We start from the raw sequence: 27452 nt of genomic DNA, 5'->3' as shown, positions 1-27452 counted from the left end.
GGGCCACCAATTCCAATCCGGCCCAAATATTACTCCGTGGGCTCATAAGATATATATATATATATATATAATTAATTAATTAATAATATTATTATTACAGGCAGCAGGCGCGCGGCTAAACACGCAGCTCAAAGACGGCGCCGAGCCAACCGCCCCAAAGACTCAAAACCCTTGAAAACCCTCGGCGTCTTCACGTCTCTCTCTTCCGCCCTCGACACAGCGGGAGAGAAGCAGCGCTGCGGCCCTTGCCGTCCTTCTACAATGGCGACCTCGCAGTCGCACGCCGTCAAGTCACTCAACACCTCCTCCGGCCGTCGGCGCTTCGTCGTAAGCTTCCTCGCAAACCCTAATTTCACTCCTCTTTTCTCGCTTGAGATTCGGTGCGGGAATCTCTATAATTCTGCTCTTTCCTTGTAGTTCAAAAGCTTCTCCCAGCGGGTGGAGGAGATCGATATCAACGTGTACCGTAGTCTGGACCCCGTGAAGGCTCAGCCCTCTGCTGGCTCCTCCTTCCTACGAGAGAGTCTCGTTTACTGGAGGGTATGTGTGCCTCTACCCCCTCCATTCTCGCTGTCTTTTCTGTATAATTCGTGCGTCTACGATTAGTCGTGGATGGAAGCTGGCCGCACAAGATTGCTCCTTTACGTGACGGGAATCGAACAATTCCGATTTTTATTTGTTTTTATTTGTTTTTATTACAGGAATTGAATACGGCGGAGGACTTCATCTCGTTTTATGAAAAGATGATGCCGTTGGTTCAGACGCTCCCGCAGGTCATACTGCACAAGGAAATTATAATGTCAGAGCTTCTTGATAGATTGCATGTGAAAGCAAGATTGTCACTCGAACCAATCCTAATGTATGTGGTGTTCACTATTTGCTACCTTTTTTTCTTTATACTTATGTTTCGTGCTTTATCCTTGAATTTGATCCTTTGTATGTTTTATATTTCAGAACACGAAACCTCTGGGATTATTTACTTTGTTGTGTTGACATTAGAAGCTAATTCTTATTCTATGTAGATGCTCTTTGGTGTGACTCGTCCTCAGTTCTTGTTATGAAAACACAAATATTAACAAGAGTTGGTTAAACTGCAATTCTAGTGGTTGACAAATGACATTCACCTGCCGAACATTGTTTCCTCTCCAACTTGTTAATAGTCATTATTGTATTTGAACTTCCTCTGAGAAAATTGAGATATTTTAAGCAACTGCTAGTCACTGTTGGAGAACTACTGAAAAGAGTCAAGTAAACCATATAGATTTGTGTTAAGATGTTATAGGTTTGCCCATCAGCACTTGTAGTCGTGTAGAATCTTGGTGTGGATTTGAAAGGTGAAAAAAATAAGAGAGAATTTCTAGAAGATACTATGAAACTGAAGAGAATTAAACATGGTGGTGTCATTCTGCTAGAATATCTCAACTCGGCGCGGTTGAAGGAGTAAGGCCTTTGAACAAGAGGTTGTATCATGAAATGTTTGTAAAATAAAGAAAAACAACTTATGATTTTTATTTAGAAGATTCTTATTGTGATACCAGATAGCTTGGCTGGTAGCTGTCACCATCTTTCTCCTTTCCTAATTATTTTCTCCTTGTGAAGTTTCTTCATGAAGTTGGTAATATGTTCTCCACTATCATGCACCTTACTGATATTACCTTACATGGATTCTTATGTCTTCATCCAAAAAACAATCGGATAAGCATCCATAATTCCATGAGTCAGATTCTTGTTAGACTCTTTAGTTATGCCTTTTTCGATTCCAAGTTTTGTAACGATATTAGTAGTGGATTTTTTTTATTCCAGGCATCTTATGTAATTAATTTTGGGTTTCACATTTTACAATGTAAGTATTATATTGCTGTTTTTTTTTATTCTTCTCACTGGAGTCCTTGTATCATCAGTTTGTCCATCTATTTGTTGATTTGGACATGTGGATGCATGTCTGTGGTAGATTTTCTTGTCTGCTTTCATGAAATGCAGATTGGTATGTTTTTACTGTATTTGTAGTTATTGTCATGCTAAAATGTGCAATTCGGTAAGGACTACTTATATATTGTGCTGCATATGAGACATGTATTAATCTATGTGCGCTTTCCTTTCATGATCTGTCTGCATCATGATATCTTATAGCTGTGTGGACTGAAATATCAACCCTTTATGAGATGAACGCTGGGTCCAATATTAGCAGTTCCATGATAACATCTTTTGTACTGGTTGCTTTAAGAATAGCATTCAACAAGGAAATAATAGAACTTCTTCTACTCTGCAGGGTTGAAGGCTGTTATAAGAGATCTGTTGATTATCTACTTGTTTGATGTTCATTCAATTAGACAACATTCTATCTATTTTCTTATAAGCTATTTTTGACATGCAGGTTAATCTCAGCATTGTCCAGAGATTTACTAGATGAGTTTCTACCGTAAGTCCTCTTTGTTGGTTCCTGATATTACAAAATGTTTTATCTGGTTTTTCTCTTCTTGTGCTTTCGTTCCTTCTATGATTTTAATCTTGACTTTTTTATGTAAAAATCTGCGGTCATTTACATATTTCTTCTTTTCTTATATGTGATAATGTCATCAAGCAAAATAAACTAAAAGATGAGTTTTATGAATAAAATTGGTTGTGCTTCTACTTATGTTTTCTGTCCACTGCTTACAAATGTTAAATTTTCTGCAGTTTTTTGCAAAGGCTTACAAATGCTTTAGTAGATCTTCTTAGAAATGGCGGCGATCATGATCCTGAAATCTTAGAACAGGTCATTATGTAATATTCAGACTTTTAACTTCTTTGCTATTATTGCTCGAAATTATAGCTGAATTTGTAAGGTTACTTTGGTTTCAGGTCTTTACATCTTGGTCATATATCATGATGTATATGCAGAAGTATCTTGTGAAGGATGTTGTTTATGTTCTCAAGTAAGTATCTCAGAATAATTTATCCCATACTTCAATATAATTTTATAGAAATTGTCCACACTCTCCTTGCAATGTCATGCTACTCATGTTGTACTATGCTGATGCGGAATTGGCGTGATGTACATGTTCATGTGTCGATGTTCCATATAAAGGAAGGACTGCGTCCTTGTGGCTTGTGCTGCTTGAGACATTTATATGATCAAGAGCTTTGAACATGGCATTGGAATCCATGCCGGTGTCTGTGTGTGTTTCCTTCTTGTTGTCACACAAATAATGATTCATTACGAAGGCACCTCATATTGTAGTTCTGTTTTACATGGGATTTAAAGAGTGCACAGTTAATGTGTGGAGGCATCTTTGATGAAGTTAGTCTTTATCCATATTTTATGGATTACAAGTTACTAAATATTGTTGTTTGGTTTTGTTGATAAAAGGATGACAATCCACTTAAGATATTTCCCAAAAGATTATATCCAAGAATTTATGGCTGAGGCTGTTTCATTCTTGCTGAGGAATGCATGCAAAGTCCAGCTGTGGAAAGGTACAATATTTTGCCATACTTCTTTGTTAGGGTGATAGATGATTTGATTGTTCATATCTGTTCAACACACAAATGTCTGAAGATTTGAACAGGCTGTTGTATCTTGGCCTTAGAGTTATTTTGCTGTGTTGCTCATAATTGCACTGAGTACCAGAATTATTTTAGCACAGAGAACAATGCCGAATTCTGATCTGTTGTTAGTAAAAATAGTTAAACAAGGATAATAGATGTTTCGTTATTGGTTAATTGCTTCTGTTTGCATTATCATATTATCAATGGTTTGAAAAATTACTTATTCACAAAGTTGCTTTAAGAGAATCATGCAAATATTATACTGCTTGCCTTGCTCATCATGATTGATTTATGTATCTGTTTGGAGCAGACTAACTCAAACTGTTGCATAATAGATTCTGCTAGCTTTGTGATGGACTTTTGTGATGTAAAAAATTCCATGGCATACATAGACTTCAATATGGTTTCGGGACTTGTATCAGAATCTGTGTTCATAATTAACCACTACATATCAGATATGACAGATACTTCCTGAATTATCTTTTTTTGTAACTATTAAAATAATTGAGTACTTGAGATACTTTACAAATACTTATTAGGTGTACTTTATTTATCATATTTGGTGATGGATTAGTTACTATACACGATTTTGGAAATTTTTGAAGTCATCTTTATTGAGAATCAAATGCAAATCAAGCTAAGAGTTTTATCTTACTTATTTCTAAATAGTTCTAGCTGCCTTCTACATGTTATGTTTTCAGTAACATCTTTGATAGCATGTAGAGATGCTTCTTTGTTTTACTTGATATTCTTTTCATAAACTTTATTACATGTTTGATTGTGAAATGAACAAAATTTTGTGATGTACTACATTTAAATTATTATGGTCATATCCACGCTTAATGAGTTTGATTTGTTCATGTCAAGTAATATTCGAGCACTGGTATATGCTTCTTAGATGAAAATTTACTAACAAAGCTTGCCTGATGCTACAAACTGTACTAGATCTTTTTTGCCCCTTGACCTGTTGCCACTGGGTGTGTGCTTGTGTGGGTGATGAAAATTCTAATATGTGATTGTTTAGTCAGCCTGTCATTTTTGTGTGATTGTTACTTAAGAAGTAATAGTTTGTCTCGGCTTGTGGACATTCAGATTTGTATATCTCTGTTGATTTTTTCAAATGGAAACAAAAGGAATGATCACTGATGCTACAGGTGTTAGCAAGGTTATAATGGAAGTCGCAAAAAGTTCATCTATGAGGAGAACAGGAGTTACCGCTTTGCTGTGGCATGTGATGCGGGGGGCTCCATCAATGCTTCACTCAAAAGCTGAAACGGTCTGGCACCTCTTGATGGACAAGTCCATTTTTAGTCTTGGTGAAAAATATCCTGAAGGCAAGTTTCTTTTGTATATGTTATTAACTCTCTTTTTTTATTTCTGCTCCACATGTTGCTGAAATGTTTTCATTATTGTTTATCTGATAGAAGAGCTAATATTTGATTATGGTAACAGATTAAGTGATATAATGACTTAATAGTACATGCAGTTTATGTTTTAGCATCATGATTTAGCATAATTAAGTTAATAGTATAATATAAATTCATATTTTCATTTTTTTCTCTTATATGCTATCTTGGTCTCTGCCATTCAAATCCTTGATGTCTTAGTCAGGATTTGTTGGACTAGCATGATCTTTTTTAGTGTAGTGGGTACCTGGTGCTTCATGCGCCCAATGTGCTAATGTCATGAATGCTGGGAACCCAGTCCCCAATTGAGCTGGTGTTCACTTAGATGTATCTTAGGTTTCTCTAGCAGTCTTACACATCATAAATGACGTCCTAATTGGACTTGCCAATTAAGGATGGCCATAGTTTTTACTCATGGGTTCAATACAGAATAGAGAAGATGTCACTAACACAATAAATGGCTGGTAGGATTGCTTCTGATTAGTTTCCATTTCATGATCTGTTGGTACTTGTATGAAAATGATCTAGCCAATTGGCTCAAACTTCTTAACCTCAAGCTGTTAGTGCTTCTCATGTCCATATCCACCAATCATTTTACCTTTTCTAGCTGAAATTCTAGACCTCCTCATTAGGCACCATAAATGTCCTCCCTCGAATTACTGACATCTTAAAAAGCGCTAGGCGCCAAGGTCCAAAAACGTCCGAGACGCTAGGCGCTTGCCCGAACGAAGTGAGGCGCTAAAATATAAAAATATAAAATATAATTAATAAATATAATTATTTAAATTTTTAAATAAAAATATGTTATTAAATTAATATAATAAATACAAATACTATTACTAGTATACAATTAACAGTATACAGTATACTGTATATTGTTAACAGTATATTATCGAAAGAGAAGGGTTAGGGTTAGGGAAGTCACGCTGATATCAGTGCTTTAGTTAGTTCGATTGAACCAATTAAAGCACCGGAGACTGAACCAGACCTCAAACGTTGGTTCGGTCACCTGGTTTAACCCAGGCGCTCGCCCGAAGCGCCTGACGCCTGGGCTTAGGCGAGCGCCCAGGCGGCGCCTCTTTGAAGCGCGCCGCCTGGAAATGAAGCGAGGCACTCAAGCCTCGCCTCGTCTCGCCCGAGCGCCTTTTTAAATCACTGTTGACATCCTAGGTAGGTCACCACTAAATCTATGTATATCCTTATATCTTCTTTGGAGTTCCAGTGTGATAATAACTGGATGAAACCTCCATGTTGGTCGACATGAGAAACCTCCCATGTGCCCCACATGAAGGGCTCAAATTATTATGACATGTTAACCTACTATGTTGTGAGTAGTATCAAAGGGGCTTGGTCATGGGTCCACCACAAATTAAGCCTGTCATTAGTAGGTTGCCCATATTTTCAGTTGTTTTACTCTCTCATGATGCTGAAGATATCACCTTGTACGCCAACATCCCCACAGCTTGTAGCACATATTTCGCAGCCTACAAAGTCATTTGGGCATCATACAGTATGACTGATTTAACCTACCTACTTAATAAGTTATATGGAACAGTTTGAGAGATGTATCAAATGTGTAAAGTTATTGATGACACATGTTATATCTATATCAATAATTGTTACACACTTTTTATTTTGTGTAGTAATACTGGCTTACTACACAATTGCCTCGGAAATCCATCTTGAAGGATAAAAAGGCGAGGCAAGGGAGATTGGACTAGAGTTCACTGTGGCTGTGGCTAGATGGTGGTAGCCAAAGTCAGAGGAGGGAATACTTGATGTGTTCTGCCCCAGGATCAGCCATATTTTTAAAAATGAAGTGCTTGATATTGAAGTTCGAAGTTTCGAATACTAGACATCTACTAGGCGGTGGGGCAATAGATGGGCAAGCGATGAGCTAAGGCTAGGAGAGATGCAATTAGGGTCTCACGACTTCCATCCAGGGGTAGATCAAAAAATGGAAGGGGGGAAGAGAGTTGGTGTTTTGGGGGGGATGTGGCTTGGGAGGGAGAGGGGGAGCAGGACTGCCCGAAAGGGGTGGTCTACATCCTGATTCACATCCCGACCGTCAAATTCTGGCTGGTATTTATCAGATGGAGCGAACCAAATCCCTGGTTGAAATCAAGGTTTGCCGTACCGGACTGTATCACCTGGTACGGGCGGTACGTACCGGTCTGATAGACTAGCGGTACGCGGACCGCACTGTACCGTTCTGAACTGTACCGACACTGTAGCAGCACTGTAGCTGGGTGTACCGCTCTGTCACGACCTTAGCTGGTTTTGCCTAAGGCGTGCGGCACCCTCGCGCGTCCGTCCGCAAAGGTCAGCCTCCCCGAAGCCTCCCATTGTCCCTTAGGACCAACAAAAGAGAGAACGGGTTAAAGAGAACGCCTCAATCGGGATCCACAAGCAAACATGTCCGAAAAACACTTCATAGACAATGCAAATTACAAACAGACTTTACAAGCTCTGAATAGTTGCACAACAAAGGGTAAAATGGTCCATTACAGACCGAAAAGCTCTCGAACGTGTCCACATGACACAACCTTTATTTACAAGCCTAAAGAGGCCACCAACCCAACTAAAATGGGACTATTAAGCCTTCGGCCGCCCCTTTACATTTTGTACAAGGCATGAACATGCCAAAAGACAACGGACAGACATAAGCATTACATCCAACATCTTGTTTAGAAGTTTGTCCGTTACAGCTCGGTACACCTGTGTGTACCGAGCGGTACACCGTACCGTACCGGTACCGAGCCCGGGTCGAAACACCGGTACGGTACGATACGACGAACCTTGGTTGAAATAACTTTCTAGTGATTGATGGCCCAATTTTTATGTTCAACATTTTCCTGATTTGGGGATTATTGGGATACCAATATGTAGTTATGTACATCAAAAGAGGACAATAAATGGAAAATTGAGTTTTCCATAGTTCATCATCATCATTATGGTTGTTGCTATCACTATTAGTTACCTGATAGAAACACTAAAAAGGCTTTTCTGCAGGTCAGGATGCTCTTCTTCAGGTTACAATAGGCATTATCCGTCGGTTATGCAATGAGATCAACCCTGAAGAACTGAAAGTGATATTCCACTCTTTGATCAAAGAAATATTGAACTGCATCAGTGATGGTGACTTGGAACACCTGAATCATTTATTGTCTCTTCTTACATTTGCTGTCTGCAATATTGATGGGAGCAAAGTGTATGGTGAGATGCAGCCTTCTTATAATTATGACTCCTTACTAGGCATTTGATCATTTTTCACTAGTTATTTTCTGTTGCTTTTCTTATTTTGTGTGAATCTGCTACCATAACTGTATTCTTTATTTTTGTGCAGATAGACAAAAGATACTTGATCTTGTTAGCTCACTCATACAATCATTTGTTGTGCCTTCCATTAGTGTAGAAATGGAAGACCTACCATCTAAAGTTCTTAGTAGAGTACTGGAATTGATGCTCTGCCTTCTAGATGTTCCGCTTATTTCTGTTGATATGTCTAGCATCTTGCTGCTGTATGCTCCTGTATTCAAGTTGAAAAGTTCAAGGTAATTGTTGCAGAGTATTATCATTGCTTGGAATATGTTTTTTGGTTTATTATTCTGTATACTATTGCATGTTCGATTATTATTTCTTGATAGACCAATTTATTGGTTTTCAGGCTACTGGAATTTTTAAGGGGGTTTATCCTGAAAGATCCTGAGATAGTGCATGTATTTAGAAGCCATATATTAAGGTACTGTATTACTTTTTTTCTTTCTATTTCCAAATACCAATCTACTGGAGAAGTACATGAGAAATGATGTTTTTAATTGTCATTGCAGTGTTATGGGTGATTTAGTTGAAGTTTCTCCTGAAGAAGCTCTTTTTTTGATGATGGCATTCTTTGAAAAACAAAGGAAACAACAAATTTGTGATGTTGTAGGAGTATCTGAAGACAAGGTTCTTAAGTTGTGCAAATTTTCAAACGAGTTCATCATATACTGGATCAAGTTATTACATGATAACACAGGAAACAGTGATCAATTAAATGAGCAAGTTTCTGAAATGGAGATGGCTATCCTATGGGGAGTTGTTAGTTGCTATCCTTATTTACCATATTCACAGGATAGTTTGGTGCTCATAAAAGATCTCATTGTTACTATTGATCAACTTCTGGAAACTGAGATAGGTAAGGATTAGTTGCTTCATCTAATGCTTGACAATTATTAAGATGAAAACTCTTTGGAGATGATTCCCTACTATGGTTGTCTGCAGAAAAAAATGCAAGTTTTCCAAAGTCCACTTGGCAGAGTATTATTGGTGCTGCATTGAGTTCTTTTCATAAACTACTACTAGTCAAGAAGCTTGGACCTTCAGAAACAGGCATATTTTTGCATCTTGCAAAGAGACACAAATCATCTCTCCAAGTATTGTCTGCAGTTGCTGAATATTCGGATTCTGTCTTTGGGTATTTTTTTTCTCTTTCTCCATATTTTTAGCTTAGTTTCTTCTGACTATTGCATCTCATTATTCTAAAACTCACAATTCTAAGTATAGGTCCAAGGCTGAGGGAGCTTCCAGTTGGAATGTATTTCAAGAGTTTGATGTTCAGGATGTTATAGACTCAGTGACTTCATTTACAGATAATTTGAGTCTTCCGAATAAGGCAGTTCGGGTATCCACTTTGAGAATATTGTCCCATTATGCACCATTAGATCATACTCTGCTCACAAGTGATGTGGGTCCTCATAAGAAATTAAAAACTGAAGAATCTGAAGCAAGCGTTGTAGCCTCCCAGTGCATTGATGTATGTTCCTTTATTTAAGTAAAATTTTCCAGTCTTTTGTATATTCTGCTGACTTTTGTTATTGTCCTAAACCAGGTTATTGAGCTTCTCCTTTCTGTTGAGCTGACTCCTCTTTCTATCTCCACAAGCCGGAAAATAGTTATACTTCTTTCCAAGTTACAAATGAGTCTTTCTTCAGGAAGGATTAATGATATTTATATTCCTCTTCTCTTAAATGGAATTATTGGAATCTTACATAATCGGTTTAGCCATATATGGGAGCCAGCATTAGATTGCCTCACTATTTTGATAGGCAGACATAAGGAGCTTGCTTGGAATAGCTTTGTTCATTACCTTGATAGCTGTCAGTCCAAATTTTTATGCTCTGGCAATCACTTGGTGAAACTTAATTCTGGAAGTTCTCAACCAAAAGGTATGACATCTATCCTGTATGTGTATGTTAGATATCTTATTGGGAATCATTGGATTTTATATTATATTATATTATTTGAATTGTGAAATGAATAATTTAAGCTTAGAAACCTTGTTAGATCTTTTAATTCTGGATAGTTTTTGCTTGAGTTTTTTTATATCTTAAATTGATGGAGTCCTGAACCAGGTTGTGAGATCTCAGAGTTGCACTTTTGGCTTGCATGGGTGGAATTTCATGTTCTTAAATTACTAAAGGAAATTTAGAAGAAAGCGACTTTACAGAAATTTCATTCATTCTTTTTCTTTTTTGTTTCGCTGCATAAATTTTGTTCTTGGTTTATATGCCACTGCCTGACAAATATCTGGAAATGTTTCTTTCTGTTGCATTAACTGTGGCTACGGATATCAGATAGTTCCTCATGGCGCAATTTGGTTTGGGATAGAAGTTAAGAACCCCTCGAATATCCCATACTGAACAATATCTAAATTTGCATTCTTTTTGTCAGAGCTGATTGACTGCTTCAAATTATTTCTTGTTCCTGAATTTGATTGCACGCCTTCCATGATGGTAACAACACTGTTACTTCAATCACTTCAAAAGATCCCTGAGATTGCTGAATCTCGCTCTCGACAACTTATACCATTGTTCTTCAAATTTCTGGGTTATAGTGGTGATGATTGTTTCAGGTATCTTTTTAATAAAACAATGTTTATGATAGTTTGACTGTACTGATCAACCTGTCATTGTTAATACTTAATAGTTATTTGCTGTATTTTCTGTTTATCACAGTGTTGAATCATATACTGACCATGCTTGCAAAGGAATGGATTGGAAGATGATACTCAAAGAGTGGCTGAACTTACTGGTACAAATGCGTAATGCTCTATCTTTATATCGCAGTCCAGTTCTCAAGGAAGTTCTAGTGAAAAGGTCGGTCATAACCAACATGTACAATTAGTACTGTATGCCATTTCCTATAGTTTCTACAACATATGTTAACATATTAAAAAAAATTGTGTTACTGGTTATCTTAGGCTTCTTGACGAAGTCGATCCCAACATACAGTTAAAAGTTCTGGATTGCTTGTTGAATTGGAAGAATGACTTTATGGTCTCATACGATGAACATCTTAAGAATTTAATCTTATCAAAGAACATCCGCAACGAACTTACTACATGGGCTGTTTCAGAAGAGTCAGAGTGCATTCAAGAAGGACACAGGCATCACCTTATTCCTATAATAATCAGATTGTTAACACCAAAAGTTAGGAAGCTAAAGACACTTGGTTCACGGAAGGTTAAATTTCTTAACATACTAATTATGATTAATTTTTCTTAACATGCTGATTGTTTAGTTGGTCTGTTCTCTGTGATTCATGTTTGCAGCATACAGGTGTAAGTCACAGAAGGGCAGTTCTTTGTTTCTTGGCACAGCTTGAAGTTGAGGAGCTTCAGCTTTTTTTTTCTTTACTTCTAAAGCCATTAATTCCCAGGCATCTTACAAATGAACTCTTTGATTCTTTGAATGATGAGCCATCTGGAGGGTTGATAGGTGGATCTCAGTCATCCATCCTTATCAAATGTTCAACCTCAATTGAGGTAGCTAATGTTTCATGGAAAAAGAAAAATGGCTTCGTGCATGTCGTTGAAGAAATTCTAAGAACTTTTGATGAGTCACGCATCAAGCCATATCTCAATCCACTAATGATGATTGTTGTTTGGATACTGGAGAACTGCATGTTGAATCTTGCAAGTGAAAACAGAAATAGAGCTGTTAATATTGCAGAGAGTTTATCTGGTAACTTACCAGACCATGAGGTGAGGACTGCAGCAAGAAATTCTCTTTTGGTATGAACTTTCTTATATTTGTTCTTTGGTAGATAATCTGTACTTCTTACTGAATTATGAAACTTTTGAATCTTTTGGCTCATTGATAAGGATGTTTTGGTCAATCACTTGAGTAATTAATATTAAACTCTTATCTATGGAAAATAAATACTGGAGAATAGTTGGATGTTGTAGGGCAGTTGTATTTTTCTAGTGAGGAATTTTTTTACCTTGCTTCTTAGTGTTATATGATGCTTAGTTTTTGTTTTCTTTTTGGGTTAAATTTTCATATTTTAGTATGTTTTCGTAGATCTTTGTGCTGCATCTCCGTACCTCTTCTTTTCCTCCTTTTTGGCAGCATCTTGTTAATGTCGTGAAATATCTGCCTTTTTGATATTCTGATATTTGACTCATTTCCAATTAGCATGCTTTTGGTTAGTAGTGTCTGCATTTATTCACTGATGCAACTGTCCACTACTCTTGTATGCCTACATGCTAAATTAAAATGTTTACCTTGTTATGGAACTTGATGTTTTTTATACAGATCACTGCCAAACAATTCAAGGATTTGCGGTCCTTATGCTTAAAGGTCATTTCTTTTGTTCTTAACAAGTACGGGAGTCATGATTTTGGATCAGATTTCTGGAACATCTTCTTTAGTTCTGTAAAGCCATTAATAGACAGCTTTAAACATGAGGGTTCCAGCAGTGAAAAGCCAAGCTCACTTCTTTCGTGCTTTGTTGCAATGAGCAGAAGCCATGTGCTTGTTCCATTATTAGATAAGGAGGCAAATCTTGTCCCTACAATTTTTTCAATGTTAACTGTGAGGACTGCATCGGATGCCATCATATCTTCAGTACTCAGTTTTATTGAAAATTTGTTGAATTTGGATAACAGTGAGGATCATCAAGAGAATGATTCTCCAAAAGGAATTTTGGTGCCTCATCTAGATGTACTCATTCAGAGTTTCCATTTGCTTTTGCAGTCACGAAAAGTTCACCGGTAATTACTACTATTAATTTTTATTCAACTAGTTTATAACATTATTTGTTCAGAAACAACTTTTTCTTTCCAGCAGTTACACTTCTTCACTTTCACATTTATTAGGTTTTGTTCATTTCAGTTGAGTTTCTGACTTATGGGTGTTCTTCCTAGTTACGCCATAAATCTGAACAAGGATATTCAAAATGTTACTATGAAGAAACTAGATGGAGATTCATCCCACTTATGTTGTAAACCCAATATTAAAAAAATATTTGCAATTTATGATGTCAAGCTTATACTGCCTTCTGTTTAGATGGGATATTACTAGGTGAATGTGGTACCTCGGAAGATTTCCACTTTTGATTTTGTGGTATGCTTGCATTATTAGCTTCTCTTGAAAATTTTGCTTCTATTTTTGTGCCTTTTTTGTTTTGTTTTATTTTATAATTTATTTTTGAAGAATTGACCCATAATTCAGATGTTGCTGGTGTAGTTACTTTCACGGAGTGTTTGATTATCCTTGTTTCTGGTTTTAGGTTGTTGTCTGCAAGGTTCTTTGTCCTACTTTCTTTTTAAAGGTAAAAGTAACATTCACATCTTGTTCCTTCTGCAAAATGAAGGCAGACATTTAGGAAGAGGAGAGGTCACACAACACACACTGATTGGTATCTTGGATAATGGAGATCATGATATCCGGGCATACTGAAATATGGATGATTCTTGACATTTTGACCTGTGTGACACAAGATATTGTCTTCAGTGAGGGAGGACACAGTTGTTCACAGATTTAGAGATGGGGAAGTGGTACTTATGCTGAAGATAATAGATAGATAACAATTATGTATCTCTTAAGAGGGAGGACACAGTTGTTCACAGATTTAAGATGATAGATAGACATTTATCACACACTATTTGTCATCATTTGACAAATTTAGACTAGAGCCAAACTGGGCAACATCTTGTTTTGTGCTGATTCTGCCATGGCTGTTCACTTGGTTGTGGGTTGGCTGGGTGGTAGAGAGGCATAAAACATTCATGCAGATAATTATTTAGGTAGTTAGACATTTGGCTATCTTAAGAGATACATAATTGTTTTTATCGATAGTCTAAACCTAGCTCCTGTCCTTATTGGCAGGTGAACAACATAGCACTTGGTGAATTTTGTTTTATAATGCTAGGAGCCTAAATCCAATGATCAAAAAGCAATATTGTTTTTGATGTTTGGATGCTATCAGCTAGATAACTCTATGGTGACTTTCATTGTATCTATTCTGAAATTCAAATTTCAAATGAGTTTTTACGGTTTTACCCAAGGTTTTTAATTTTGTATCATATCGGTGTACTAAGCTTTGCTTGGTATGGTACGGTACGGCATACCGAGCGGTACACCCTTCTTTGAAGAAGAAATCATCTCGCATGCGGGCGAGGATGGTTTCTTCTTAAAAGAAGAAAAAACCATCACCCCCTTTCCATCTCGAGAGACGGAAAGGGGGTGATGGCGAAGTGGGTGAGGATGCGACGAGACGCCTTCGTCCCTAGCTTAAACTCATCTCTTGCGAGGCACTCTGCAATGCTCCCATGACAGTCGGATTCGGTGGGGCTCCAGCCCAGGGTGAGCTCATCTCCCGCTCCCCCGCTGTCGTGTCGCCCCTAGCGATTGTGAGGAAGAAGACCAAGATGATGGCAAGAGAGAGAAGGGGGAAGTAGTAGTCCAACTTGGACCAGGATCCCTTCTTTCGTTGTCGACTGTGACCTCCCCGACCACAACGGCCATGATCCCTCCGCTCCCTACTGCGTTTCGCCCGACGGAGCGAGGACTCGCCCCCTACAGTGTTCCACTTGACAAAGTGAGGACCCTCCCCCTACCGCGTTCCGCTCGATGGAGTGCTTCTTTATGTCCCGCCACGTCGAACTCTCTTCTCCGTCATGCCTTCTCCGTCCTACGAGTGTCGCAGCCTTGTCTTCCTCGCCGTCGTGCTCCTCGTCCTGTCCGCCTGGTAGCGAGATTCGAATGCTTGGTTTTACCTTTACGCTGAGTTCTTAGAATACCCGCATTAAGTTCTGGTATTTGTCCAAAAACTATTGATTTGAATTGAATCTTTTTTAAAGACTCTTTAATTAGGTTGAACCAACTTATAAATGAAATCAATCATTAAACTGTAACAAAAACTAATGTTTTTTCGATTGTGGTGATTAAAAGATTATTTCTCATGATCTTCCACCATGGTCTTTGGCTTGTATTGGAGTTCATGCTGGTGGCCACAAACCCCATGCCAAGTTGTCAGAAATGCGAGCCACGTTAGCAGCATGTCCCTGTTCTGGGAAGTTTAAAATCTTGCTACTACCACAAGGAGTCAAGTTGGCTGTCTTGAACTAGACACATGCATTAAAATGATTGAGTAGGATCCTTTAAAAGATCAGTTTGTCCTAACTAAAGGAGTCAAGTTTGGTCATCTTGAACTAGACCCATGCGTTAAAATGATTGAATAGGATCCATTAAAATATCAGTTTGGCCTAACTGAACGTTAAGGAAACCAGTCCTAACACAGCGCAAATCAACATTTAGGATTACCTAACTTGGACTTGGTTTGTGGACCCATTAGGCTAGGTTAGACTGGTGTGGTGCTTGTTTAAGTTGATCCAAAGGATAGCGTATGTTTTGGCCTCTAATATTTCTTGGTTTGTAGTCTTCCATGTTTATTGTCCATTTTGCACATGACTACCTTTGGATCTAATAATACAGAAATATGGCACTTTTGCCATAATACAGAAATATGGTACCTTGTCAGCTCACCTTTTGAGATAACAAATGTCACTGCTGATGAAGAGATCAGAGTATAGTAAATTGTTTCATATCTTTTTCTCAAGTTGAAAGCTTATGTTGCTGTATGTTCAACTGTTAGTTGTTGTTTGTATTCTTTTTCACATAGACTCCATTTTCTATGTTGCCTTTTCATTCGAACTTATGATTAGATCAAGGTAATACCACCATACTTCATTAATGGGATGTCATCTACTGGCAAAGGAGGTTTGCTAATGAGTTGCTTTTATTTAAGGACTAACCTCTTATGCAAGAACATGCTTTCTGTTCCTTTATGGAGGTATGTTTGAGCCTTGAGGTTTTGACAAGGCTCATACATTTTCAGAAGAATTTGCTCAGGCAGAAATCTATTTGATGGAATTTTATTTGAATTTTTACGCTCTTAATGTTGGAAATTTACTTTTGGATTCTCTATTTACTTGTGTTACCTTGTGACAATGATAGGAAATGTACCACATGGCCCGGAACTTCAGAATTGAGAATATTTAAACTTTTGGTGAGATATATCACTGACCCTACCATAGCTGAGCAATTCGTGGACATCCTTATGCCTTTATTTAAAAAGAAAGACAGCAGTCCTGGTGCGTTATATATATGCAGCTTCCGTGTTTTATATGATTATCCTTAGACTAGATTGAAAAATATATAATTCGAATGTGTAAATAATTGCCCTTGTGGTATGTAATGTTGCTTGGTGGTGGAATCCAATTATACTTTTTACATATCTTTTAAAAAACCATCAGTTATGGTCTTGATTAAAATTGTCTGTATTTGCTTGTTCAATTAGATGAGGCGTTGGAAGGTTTACATGTTCTCAAAGGGATCCTGCCAGTTGTGGGGTCTGAATCATCTGGCAAAATTCTAGAGGCCATCCACCCCTTGCTAGTTTCTGCTGGATTGGAATTGCGGTTATGCATCTGCGATATTCTGAATAGACTTGTGTTAATTGATCCTTCATTAGCCTTTGTGGTAATGATCACTGCTCGCATGTCTTATTTTTATACTTGGTCTTTTGTTCATGAATGAGCTAAAGCTCTTATAACATTCATGTGGCTCATTGCTTTGATGCCTTTTTCTTGGTCTTGATTCCAGGCCAGGCTTTTGCATGGGTTGAATGCAGTTTCTTCGTCAGAAATTGGTGAGCTTGATTATGACACAAGAGTCAATGCTTATGAGACAGTAAGGCCAGAGTTGTTTGCTAAGCTGAAAGTGGAGCATGCGTTGTTGATATTATCACATTGTGTATATGACATGGCATCTGATGAACTGATCTTTCGACAAAGTGCATCTAGGGCATTGCATTCATTCATTCATTTTTCTGCATCGGTTTTGAACAACAGTGAGAGCAATTCTGCAGAGATGTTGTTCAATGATGGATCACATGAAGACACTACAAATCTAATTGTGAAAAAAGAAGATACTGTAATTACTTGGACAAAATCCTGCATCAAGCAGATAGTGAATAAAACATTTCTGAAGAATATAGGGGATGCTATGACCAAAGACATTTCTGTCCAGAAAGTGTGTATACTGTAAACTTGTATTTGTCTTTTCTCTGTTCACGTTGGTGTCTAACTAATTTGTATCTGTGCTCTTAGGAATGGATTGCTGTGCTACGTGATATGGTTTATCATTTTCAGGGATTGCCATCTCTGAATTCATTTAGACCTCTGTGCAGTGAGGATCCTGAAGTAGATTTTTTTAATAATATTCTTCACTTGCAGGTAACCTTCTTGATGGCCTGATGCTAATATGTGATAAGATAACTTATTAGTTTCTGATTTTCATTTGCACTCTCTTATGCAGATCCATAGGAGAAGAAGGGCACTGTCACGTTTTAGAAATGTCCTTGGTGCAGGGAACCTAACGGAGGTGATGATCAGAAAAAGTTTTAGAATATATTATTTTTATTTTTACTGCATAGCAAAAACTACGAGTTGCAAATAGTAATTTCTATTGTATTGTACTATTAGTATATCTAAACATTGATTTTTCTAGTCTTCTTTTAAGGTGTCTTTTTCCTAGTGTGATTCTGAAGTAGTTGCCTTAATACCTCATCTGTCATGTAGACCATCAGCAACTCTTGTCAGTTTTGTTTAAATTTCTTGACTCTCTTTGAATTGCAGGATGTTATCCTCAAAGTCTTTCTTCCACTGTTTTTCAATATGTTGATTGATGTTCAAGATGGAAAGGGAGAGGATATCAGAAATGCATGTATGGAAACACTTGCTTGTATTTCAGGTCATATGCATTGGGAACCCTACCGTCACTTTTTAATGAGATGCTTCAGAGAGATGATCCGTAGGCCTGACAAACAAAAACTCCTGTTGCGTTTGATATGTGCCATCCTAGATATGTTCCATTTCTCGCACATGAATCTCAGTGAAGTCATGGAAGGCGGGACTGAACTAACTACTGAAGTGAAGTCCACAAATGCATTGCCTTCAATTGAGTCCCACTCAGATGTCTCTGAAGTGCAAAAGTTTTTGCAAAATATACTCATGCAGATTCAAAAGCTACTGACTTCAGACACCGAGAAGGTCAATGTTAACATCAGTCTTGCTGCCATCAAAGTACTAAAGCTGCTCCCAGTGGAAATCATGGAATCACAGCTTTCAAGCATAGTTCATCAGATTTGCACCTTTTTGAAGAATCGTCTTGAAAGCATACGGGATGAAGCAAGATCTGCCTTAGCTGCCTGTGTGAAGGAGCTTGGACTGGAATACCTGCAGTTTGTAGTTAAGATTTTGCAAGCAATACTAAAAAGAGGATATGAGTTGCATGTTTTAGGTTATACCCTCAACTTTATATTATTGAAGACTCTTTCTAATCCAGCTGTTGGCAAACTTGATTATTGTTTGGATGAACTACTCTTTGTGGCTGAGAATGATATTCTTGGAGATGTTGCTGAGGAAAAAGACGTTGATAAGATTGCCTCAAAAATGAAAGAGACAAGAAAGAGGAAGTCATTTGAGACTCTGAAATTGATTTCTCAGAGCATTACATTCAGAACACATGCTATGAAGTTGCTTTTACCTATCAAGGCACAGCTCCAGAAATACACCACACCAAAGATGAAGGTGAGGCTTGAGATGATGCTGCAACATATTGCTCTAGGTATTGAATGCAATTCTTCTGTTGAATTGTCTGAGCTTTTTATTTTTGTCTATGGGCTCATTGAGGATGGCATCAGTCCAGAAGGATCTCATGGCAACGAGATATCCACTAATGGGATAAATAAGAAACCTGTTCATGATGGGTCTCAAAACAGGGATACTTCAAGTCACTGCAAACTGGGGCCACATAATTCTCATCTGATTGTTGTATTTGCCCTTGGATTATTGCATAATCGTTTGAAGAATATGAAGTTGGAGGAAGATGAACAACTATTGTCAATGTTAGATCCCTTCATAAAGCTGCTGGGAGACTGCTTGAGTTCTAAATATGAAGGTGTTTTGGCAGCTTCTTTCAGATGTCTTGCCCCATTGGTGAGACTTCCTTTGCCATCCCTTCAAGGTCATGCTGATAAAATCAAGATTTTGCTTTTGGAAATTGCTCAAAAATCAGGAAATGTTGGCAGTCCGTTGGTGCAGTCCTGTCTAAAGCTGCTAACAGTGCTACTACGAAGTACTAGAATTTCACTGTCAAAAGATCAGCTGCACATGCTAATTCAGTTTCCAGTTTTTATAGATCTTCAAACTAAACCTTCCCCTGTTGCTCTCTCTCTTTTAAAGTCAATAGTTGATCGAAAGCTGGTTGCCCATGAAATATATGACATTGTTATGCAAGTTGCTGAACTGATGGTAACAAGTCATTCAGAACCAATACGCAAGAAGAGCAGCCAAGTTCTGTTGCAATTTCTACTTGATTATCGTCTTTCTGATAAGCGCCTGCAACAACATATGGATTTCTTACTATCAAATTTAAGGCAAGTACATTACTGGCTCTCTTTTACCCTTATAATATTCTCAGTTTTCCTTGTTCATTCTTAATTGTTTGGCAGCTATGAACATTCATCCGGAAGAGAAGCTGTGCTTGAGATGTTGCATGCCATCTTGATCAAGTTTCCCAAAAGTGTTGTTGATAATCAGGCACAATCCTTTTTCCTCCATTTGGTGGTGGCTCTAGCGAACGAATCTGATAGTAAAATGCGAGCCATGGTTGCTACAGTGATAAAGGTACTGTTAAGTCGCACGAGCCAACATGCAACACGTCCTATTTTGGGGTACAGTTTGTCATGGTATATGGGTGAAAAGCAGCACTTATGGAGTGCTTCTGCGGAGGTATGTAATTCGATACCCTTCTTATGGTTGCATGTGCATGGCATATATTTGTTTGTTAGTTGCTTTCGAGTTGTCATTACACACACTGCTTGTTATGTACATAAATTCATTCATGGTATTCATATATGGTACTACAGATTCTTCTGGTAATCATTATGTGTGTCTTTCTTTTTGGTACTAATAATTTAAATATTTGATTTCTTGTTTGCCATACATGGCATTATGACAACGACAAATTCAATTTTTCTTCTCAAAGCCTGAGATTTAAACACTCCATATTCTGATGGTTCAGTTGGTCATGGAAACGCCTTTTTGAACGATTTGGTCTGTGCAAGTTTAGCACACTGTAAAAAGATGAAGTTGCCCTTATTGTGGTGTCAGTTCTGATCACAGCTCAGCCAAGCCTTTTGGTTTTTGGAATCAGATTATGTTGCTTACTCCCGAAATCAAAAGAACACTTTGAAATCCGTATTTCCTTTTTAGTTGTAAAGAACCTACATGCACAATCATAATAACTTCAATGTTTTCTATATTTCTGAAATTGCATCTTTAACACTGTTTATCCGATGTGCATGCCAATCCTTTGTTCATAAGTAAATGCAAATGTTCTTATTTCAACTACAAAACGGATTCTGGAATTAAAAACTTTAAGATTTTATGAAGATTGCATGTTAAATAATAATCTGTTTTCATATATATGTAGTTGCATGTTATAGCTGACAGCAATAATGAATGACCTGTCACTTAACCATGAATTCAAAAGTGCAAGGCTGATCAGAGGTTCTTATAGTTGAGTTATAAGGGCATCTGGACCGAAATTGAGATGTTGGATGGCAAGTGTACGCATGCCTTCTTGCGGCAGGAGAAAATGTTCCAACGTTTTATCTCCTCCTTTAATATATTATTTAAAAAGATAATGCCTAGGACCATCTTTTATCTCGATCCAGGTAGTTGTAAATTCGCTGACAATCTATTAAATGTTTGGAAACAAAGTTTAAGAATCTCGTATGCCTGTGCAAAGCAAATGCAGGGTTCTATTATGTATAATTATCTACATGCTCATAAAGTAGAGTGGATAGGCATATCCCAAGCTTCTCCTTAAGCAGTGAAGCAACAACTAGTAACAGTAATGGAATAGGTAAACAGTTATGCAGCTTAAGCGACTGGAGGAGTATTAGGAGTTGGCGAATGAACAGAAGATGAGTCGGTGGACAAAAACACTACCTGGCCTTTCTGTGACTTCAATACAATATTGGTTTAACCCTGCTTGGTAATATCTTGACGAAACAGTTGTGCAGCTTAAGCAATTGGAAGGTTACTACTAGGTATCAGTGATTTAAAAAGCGTTAGGTGCCAAAAGACACCAAGGTCCAAAAACGCTTGAGGCGCTAGGCGCTCGCCCAAGTGTTTGCCCGAGCGAAGCGAGGTGCTAAAATATAAAAAACTATATAATATAATTAATAAATATAATTATTTAAAATTTTAAATTAAAATATGCTATTAAATTAAGAAAATCTATTAACAGTATTGAAAATTAATAATTTCAAATAAATCTAACGATATTAACAGTATACAGTATACTGTTAACAGTATACTGTATACTATTAACAGAAGGAGAAGAAGGAAGTGTAAGGGGGTGCTGAGCCTGCTGACTGAGAAAAGAGGAAGCGGCAGCGGCAGCGGAGTGTAAGGAGGCAGCGGCAGCGGCGAGAGCTAAAATCCTGGTTCGGTCACCTTGGTTAACCCAGGCGCTCGCCCGAAGCGCCTGGGCTCGGGCGAGCGCCCAGGCGGCGCCTGTTTGAAGCGCGTCGCCTGGGAGATTAGCGAGGCGCTCGGGCCTTGCCTCGCCTCGCCCGAGCGCCTAGGTGAGCGCCCAAGCGCCTTTTTAAATCGCTGCTAGGTATTGCTGTAGATAAACACTATGTAGCCGTTCTTTCACTTTAAACCAAGACCAGTTTAACACTGTCTGATAATATCTTGATCAAACATATTTACTTTTATTAGGTTTTCTTAGGTTGTAATAGAAAATAATAAGAGTTCTATGTAATGATCTGAACTAGTTCATCATTTATTTTAATTTGCAAGACCTTCTAGGACTCCAGCAATCAGGAAAGGAATGATGCGGATTAGATTTATGAAAGGACAGCTTATCTACACAAAGATTAGATTTATCAACACATATCGAGTTGTCCATATTAAGGTTCTCCACTGGCCTCACAGAATTTGTCCTGCTGCTACTTGTAATATTCCTCAGGTGGTGATTACCTGCTTTAACAAGTCATTATCTTCTGAAAGATAGCTTCAAGGTGAAAAGATCCTGCAATTTGCTCCTCTCTGTTTCATCCATTTTGGAACTATTCGAGAGGTTTTCTTATTGGAAACTTGAAGGCCATAGATTGACTTATTTCACTGTCATACCAAATTTTATATTAGTACACTGATCTGGTGGTTTTGCTTGTTCATACTTGAGGTAACCTTATTTAGATATCAATAATCTATAGCAAGGTTTGACTTACCGGTCCGAGTCATACTGGTGTACCGACACATGGTACACCGGTGCGTACCGATGTTTCGACGAGGAGGAAAGGGAGGTTTAAGTGGAAGGTTCAGTGGAGGAACAAAGGAGGAAGAAGGAGAAAGGAAGAAGAAGAAGAAGAAAGAAAAGGAGGAGAAGTGCAGCGATACTTGGGAAGCAGCGACAGTGTCGAAGGGAAGCAGTAGCATCACAGCGGCGAAGAGGTGGTGACACTACAGCATCACAACGGCGAAGTGGCAACGCCGCTGCAGCATCGCAGCGGCGAAGAGGTAGTGCCATGGCTTCGTACGTGACAAGAACCCTAATATGTTTTTTTTTAACCGTTGAAATGGTCTGGGGTCCACCACTTTTTGATTTTTTAATTATTTTAATGCAGACAGCCCAAAATGGGGTAGTCCGTGGATCGGTCCATGCCTGTACCGGTACATACCGTCCAAACCATACCATTTCGGGCAGTACAGCAATCCCTGATCTATGGTCCTATTATAGCTTTTAGTGCAAAGCATGCTTGCAAGTCAAAATTAATAATATGAAGATGATAACTAGAGCTGAATAAGTGATAGAGAATAAAGGATAAATTGTTTGAGAAAAAGAAGATATAATATGATGGCAAGCATGCGTACCTTTTGTCACTTGGAATCAGACATTTGATCGCACAAAGTTCAACTCTCTTCTCATATGAAGTTTTAAGTCTTTCTAAGCAATCTCGACTCAACTGTGAGCTTCCAGTTCACTTAATAAACAAGAAAGTAAAGAATTGAATAAAGTTTATACCTGCTGACAACAGCGGGACCCTGGTGCTGAAGCTAATATTAAAAAAGGCAAACTAACAATTTATGCTACTGTTTGAGCTACATGAAATTGTATTCCTAAATTTAAAAAAAAAAATCTTACATACCTAGATTTAATTAACCAAGAACTGGCCAACTGAATCACTCTAACAGATATATAGCTGCACCCCAAATCAAACACGCCTCTTACACACAAGCCTGAACATCCCAAGGCCAACTTGATTAAACTTAAACCTAAAATATAATAAAGGATTGCAGCAGAAAGTGACCACAAGAATAGGCCACTGTGATAGAAAACTGATCAGATCTGATTTCATCAGATGTGTGTGTGGCTTTTTGGAGCAGGTAAGAAGCTTTTCAATAATGTTATTTCCTAGTGGTGAATTTGAATTTGGTTCTGTCATTCTGATGGAACAAACCAAATAATTGTCTTCCTTGTCAAGATTATGAATTTCTATTTTTCCGCTTCAATTTGAAAATAATTATAGGTGGAATCTTTTCTTTTATGTGTATGCTACCAGAATGAGGGAAGGATTTTTTTTTTTTCCTGTGAGCTATATTACTGATCCTATAATTCTTACGGTATATGGTTATCAGGTTCTTGGTTTGCTGGTTGAAGTTATGACAAAAGATATTCGGGAACATATAACTAGTATATTGCATGTTGCAAAAGGTATCCTGGAAGCTTCTATTCATGCTGCTAGCAATAAGGGTCTTGACATTATGAATGAACCTGCAATTCCACTATGGAAGGAGGCTTACTATTCTCTTATTATGCTGGAAAAGATGCTGCAGTACTTCCCAGAGTTATATTTTGAGAGGAACCTTGAGGTATGAGAACTTTGCCCTCAAAAACATTTTTACTTATTTAAATGGCTGAGATAGACACATGCAGGAATGCTCTGTTGGTTCTATTTTTCTCTCATCACAAAATCATGTCACCACTTGCTGGTCTCTCGCCAACGAGACCAGGCATCAGTTTGAGCAGTTTGAAGTCGTATAGCAAGGCAGATAGAAGTCGAGAGGGTTTAGTTAGAGGGAAACTAAGACATAAAATTGGATATTTTGCTAGAGTTATGGTGGAGGATTGATGGCAATAAATAGATAGAGGGAAGGAATGAGAAATGGTCTGGAACAAATGACTATAATGTATCATGAGTTGTCATGGAGTGATATTGTTCAATACATTTTGTAGGAGGCTTATGGCTGGTAAATTGGTTAGCTTTCCTTTTCTAAATGCTTCTCTCATGTTTCCTGTAAGAGGTAATCTTAGTGGCTCAATAATATGGAAGCATTTGTATTACTCCAAATTAATTTTTTTTATCTGTAAGATTGAAGATGTTAATTAACTAAATATATTTTCCCTGTGAAGTCTTCCTTTATGGTCAGCCAATATGGTATGCCTGTGTCGTTCACTTTTTAATATCTCACCCTCTCACTCTTTGATTTCCCTTCAACAAGGTAGCCAACATCGTGCATAATATTTAATGGGTGCAAATGAGGTTTTGATAAACTGACATGTAAAAGTACCTACTTATTGAAGCATAGAAATAAAGAAGCCTTCAGTGAGGGTCTGAGGAATATGCATGGATTCCTGAAAGAAAAAACAACAAAAATGCAGTTTGATGTGAAACAAACTGATGTTCTTTTCCTCTTATTTTGTCACTATTGCAGTCTATTTATTGTTCTTTTAATCATACATCAATTTTTAAAAATCTCAGGAAATATGGGTGATTATATGCAAGTTTCTGCTGCATCCACACATCTGGGTCCGGAATATTTCCAGCCGCCTTGTGGCCTCTTATTTCATTGCTGTGACAGAAGCCAGTAAAACCGATAACCAACAGCTGAAATCTGGAGGCTATTTTCTTGTAAATCCAAGCAGACTTTTTGCTGTAGCTGTTTCATGCTTGAATCAGCTGAAAACTTCTCTAATTGATGACACAATGAGCAATCTCATAACCCAGAATCTTGTATTTTCAGTCTGTGGTTTGCACTCCAGACTAATAAATTCACTTGTGCCCCATGACTATTGGTCGACTCTTGATTCTAGTGAGAAGGGTGTCTACCTCGAGGCTTTTGAATTTCTTGGTTCAAAAAAAGCAAAGAGTTCATTCTTATTATCTACCACCATCAGAAGTAATTTTTCTGGGACAAGTGATGAAGCTGATGAGGACAATGGTGAAGATGTCAGGTCATTGCTTGTTGTACCTCTGATCAAGAGGATGGGAAAAATTGCAATGCACATGGAAGATGTACAGGTGGGTACATACTTGTCTGACTGCCAATGGGCTCTGTGACTTGTTGGTGCTTGTAGTGTATTGTTTGGATTTAGAGTAGCAAGCCTATTTACTCTATTCTTGATCTGTACCTTTTTGATGATATCTTGTATGCAGATGCGGATTGCCTTCAATTCCTTCAAGATGATTTCATTACAGACTGGTTCTGAAGGTTCCCGTTCTTACGCTATCCACATGTTGGGTCCGCTCTATAAAGCATGTGAAGGATTTGCGGGGAAGGTCATCAGTGGTGAGTTTATATTTTGCTCAATTGAATGCCGTTGTGCAGGTGGTTAATAATATTATCCATAATGGAAAATATTTGGAGTTCGTTTGTCTTTACTATATTGCCAATTTTGCTGTAACTTAGCAAATCTCAACTTCTAGAAAGCTTAGCGTATATGTTTCTGAGACAGTAGACCTATAATTCATCCATTATAGGTCATTTTAAACATTTTTCCTTGTTTTTCTCAAAAATCATGGTAACATGCTGAAGGAATAAGTTTTGGGAACTAAAACAATAGATAACATGATATGGAGGGAAATTGTCTTAATGGAGCTAATTGCAGATCAATGTTTTTCCATCTGTGCTTGGCAAACTTATGCTTCTCAGGAGTCATATTTCAGTGCATTGTAGCATTTTGTACCACAGAGACTATCGTATAATACCGATTATGACTCTGAGGCAACAACATTGAGTAAAAAAGGAACAATTGTTCACTAGAAAATCAGCAACCACTACATAGGTTGTTTTCTAAACAATAGACTTTCACTTAAATTTTCTGCTTATTAATGGCTTGAAGAAACTGGCTGAACTCGGTTGCTTAAGATATAGTTTGCAAGAATCTTGCTTTCAAAGATTCGTTTGAATCTTTGTTTTGTCACTTCTGTTGCTTACGCTGCATACTATTCTGCATCGGCGTGGTAGCTGCATAATCAAAATTTGCATGAACTTTGAGATTGGCTCTTCTACATTTCTACGGTGATATGAACTCCAAAATGATAGGGTTCAAAAATGATCTTCTTGGGCCAAACTCTTGTGTATGCTTCATGTAACGTCTGTAATCGTATCTCTGTAACCAAAACGATGTAGTTTTGGACCCAACTGATGAATAGTACACTAGTTTTGTGGGATTAATAGGAACTTGATTGTTTCACTTGGCTTTCTTTTGTGAAGGCATCTGAACTATTTTGTGCTTCGTATTGTCACAGGTGAAATCAAACAGTTAGCCGAAGAGGTCCGTGACAGCCTCAGGGATGTGCTGGGGGTTGATAGCTTTGTGCAGGTTTACAATCGGGTTAGGAAGAACGTCAAGCAGAAGAGGGACAAGAGAAGACAGGAGCAGAAGCTCCTTGCTGTCATCAACCCCATGCGCCATGCCAAGAGGAAGCTGCGAATCAGTGCCAAACACCGAGCCCACAAGAAGAGGAAGATCATGTCAATGAAGATGGGAAGAGGAATAAGGTAGGTAGTGATGGCCCATCTTCGTGTTGGAGCTTTCGTCCCGGTGAGCTGAAGAAGTGTGTACTATGTCGTCAGTTTTCTTCTCCATTCATTTGCAGCTTCCGGCGAAATGCTGGAGGTTCTCAATTGATTCAGAGTGACAATTTTGTAGGGCCATATATATGTTGAGTTAAATATGATTATTTTTCTTCGTCGTCTTGTTTTTGTCGATCACCGACTATCCATCACTGAAAACTATAGTTTCAGTGATGGATAGAAAGCGACATGTTTGGTCATGTATAAATTCTGGACAGGTATCATCAAGTCTCAATATCGGAGTTGGTTGA

The 27452-nt window shown here is 38.0% G+C and overlaps 1 protein-coding gene across 2 annotated transcripts; it reads left to right on the top strand.

Annotated features, from left to right (window-relative positions):
- The first annotated feature begins 119 nt into the window (after positions 1–119).
- LOC103983790 (uncharacterized) lies at positions 120–27316 on the top strand. Of its 2 annotated transcripts, none has more exons than XM_018826537.2 (31): positions 120–327; positions 418–540; positions 702–859; positions 2375–2419; positions 2677–2755; positions 2842–2915; positions 3350–3456; positions 4683–4862; positions 7947–8150; positions 8281–8488; positions 8602–8676; positions 8765–9111; positions 9198–9390; positions 9480–9729; positions 9805–10141; positions 10647–10827; positions 10931–11071; positions 11176–11437; positions 11527–11958; positions 12512–12969; positions 16217–16353; positions 16560–16741; positions 16865–17293; positions 17371–17496; positions 17579–17644; positions 17899–19700; positions 19776–20055; positions 23980–24213; positions 25104–25643; positions 25779–25911; positions 26874–27316. In XM_018826537.2, exons 1-31 carry the CDS (start codon positions 262–264, stop codon positions 27128–27130), a joined length of 8106 nt encoding a protein of 2701 aa, XP_018682082.2. In that variant the 5' UTR covers positions 120–261; the 3' UTR covers positions 27131–27316. The 2 variants fall into 2 exon arrangements, with proteins under 2 accessions (XP_018682082.2, XP_009399347.2); XM_009401072.3 differs by having other exon boundaries at positions 11527–11988.
- The last annotated feature ends 136 nt before the right edge of the window (positions 27317–27452 follow it).

Source organism: Musa acuminata, chromosome BXJ2-5, assembly GCF_036884655.1.
Source record: "Musa acuminata AAA Group cultivar baxijiao chromosome BXJ2-5, Cavendish_Baxijiao_AAA, whole genome shotgun sequence".
Classification (NCBI taxonomy): Eukaryota; Viridiplantae; Streptophyta; class Magnoliopsida; order Zingiberales; family Musaceae; genus Musa; species Musa acuminata.
This window is presented reverse-complemented; position numbering and strand designations above follow the sequence as displayed.

What these genes read in the sequence shown, in the direction of transcription:
- LOC103983790 (XM_009401072.3), top strand. Translation starts at nt 262, where the DNA reads ATGGCGACCTCGCAGTCGCACGCCGTCAAGTCACTCAACACCTCCTCC. An exon ending in CAAAGTCCAGCTGTGGAAAG is followed by an intron (nt 3,457 to 4,682) that starts GTACAATATTTT and finishes CTGATGCTACAG; the next exon opens with GTGTTAGCAAGGTTATAATG. An exon ending in ATTTTGAGAGGAACCTTGAG is followed by an intron (nt 24,214 to 25,103) that starts GTATGAGAACTT and finishes TAAAAATCTCAG; the next exon opens with GAAATATGGGTGATTATATG.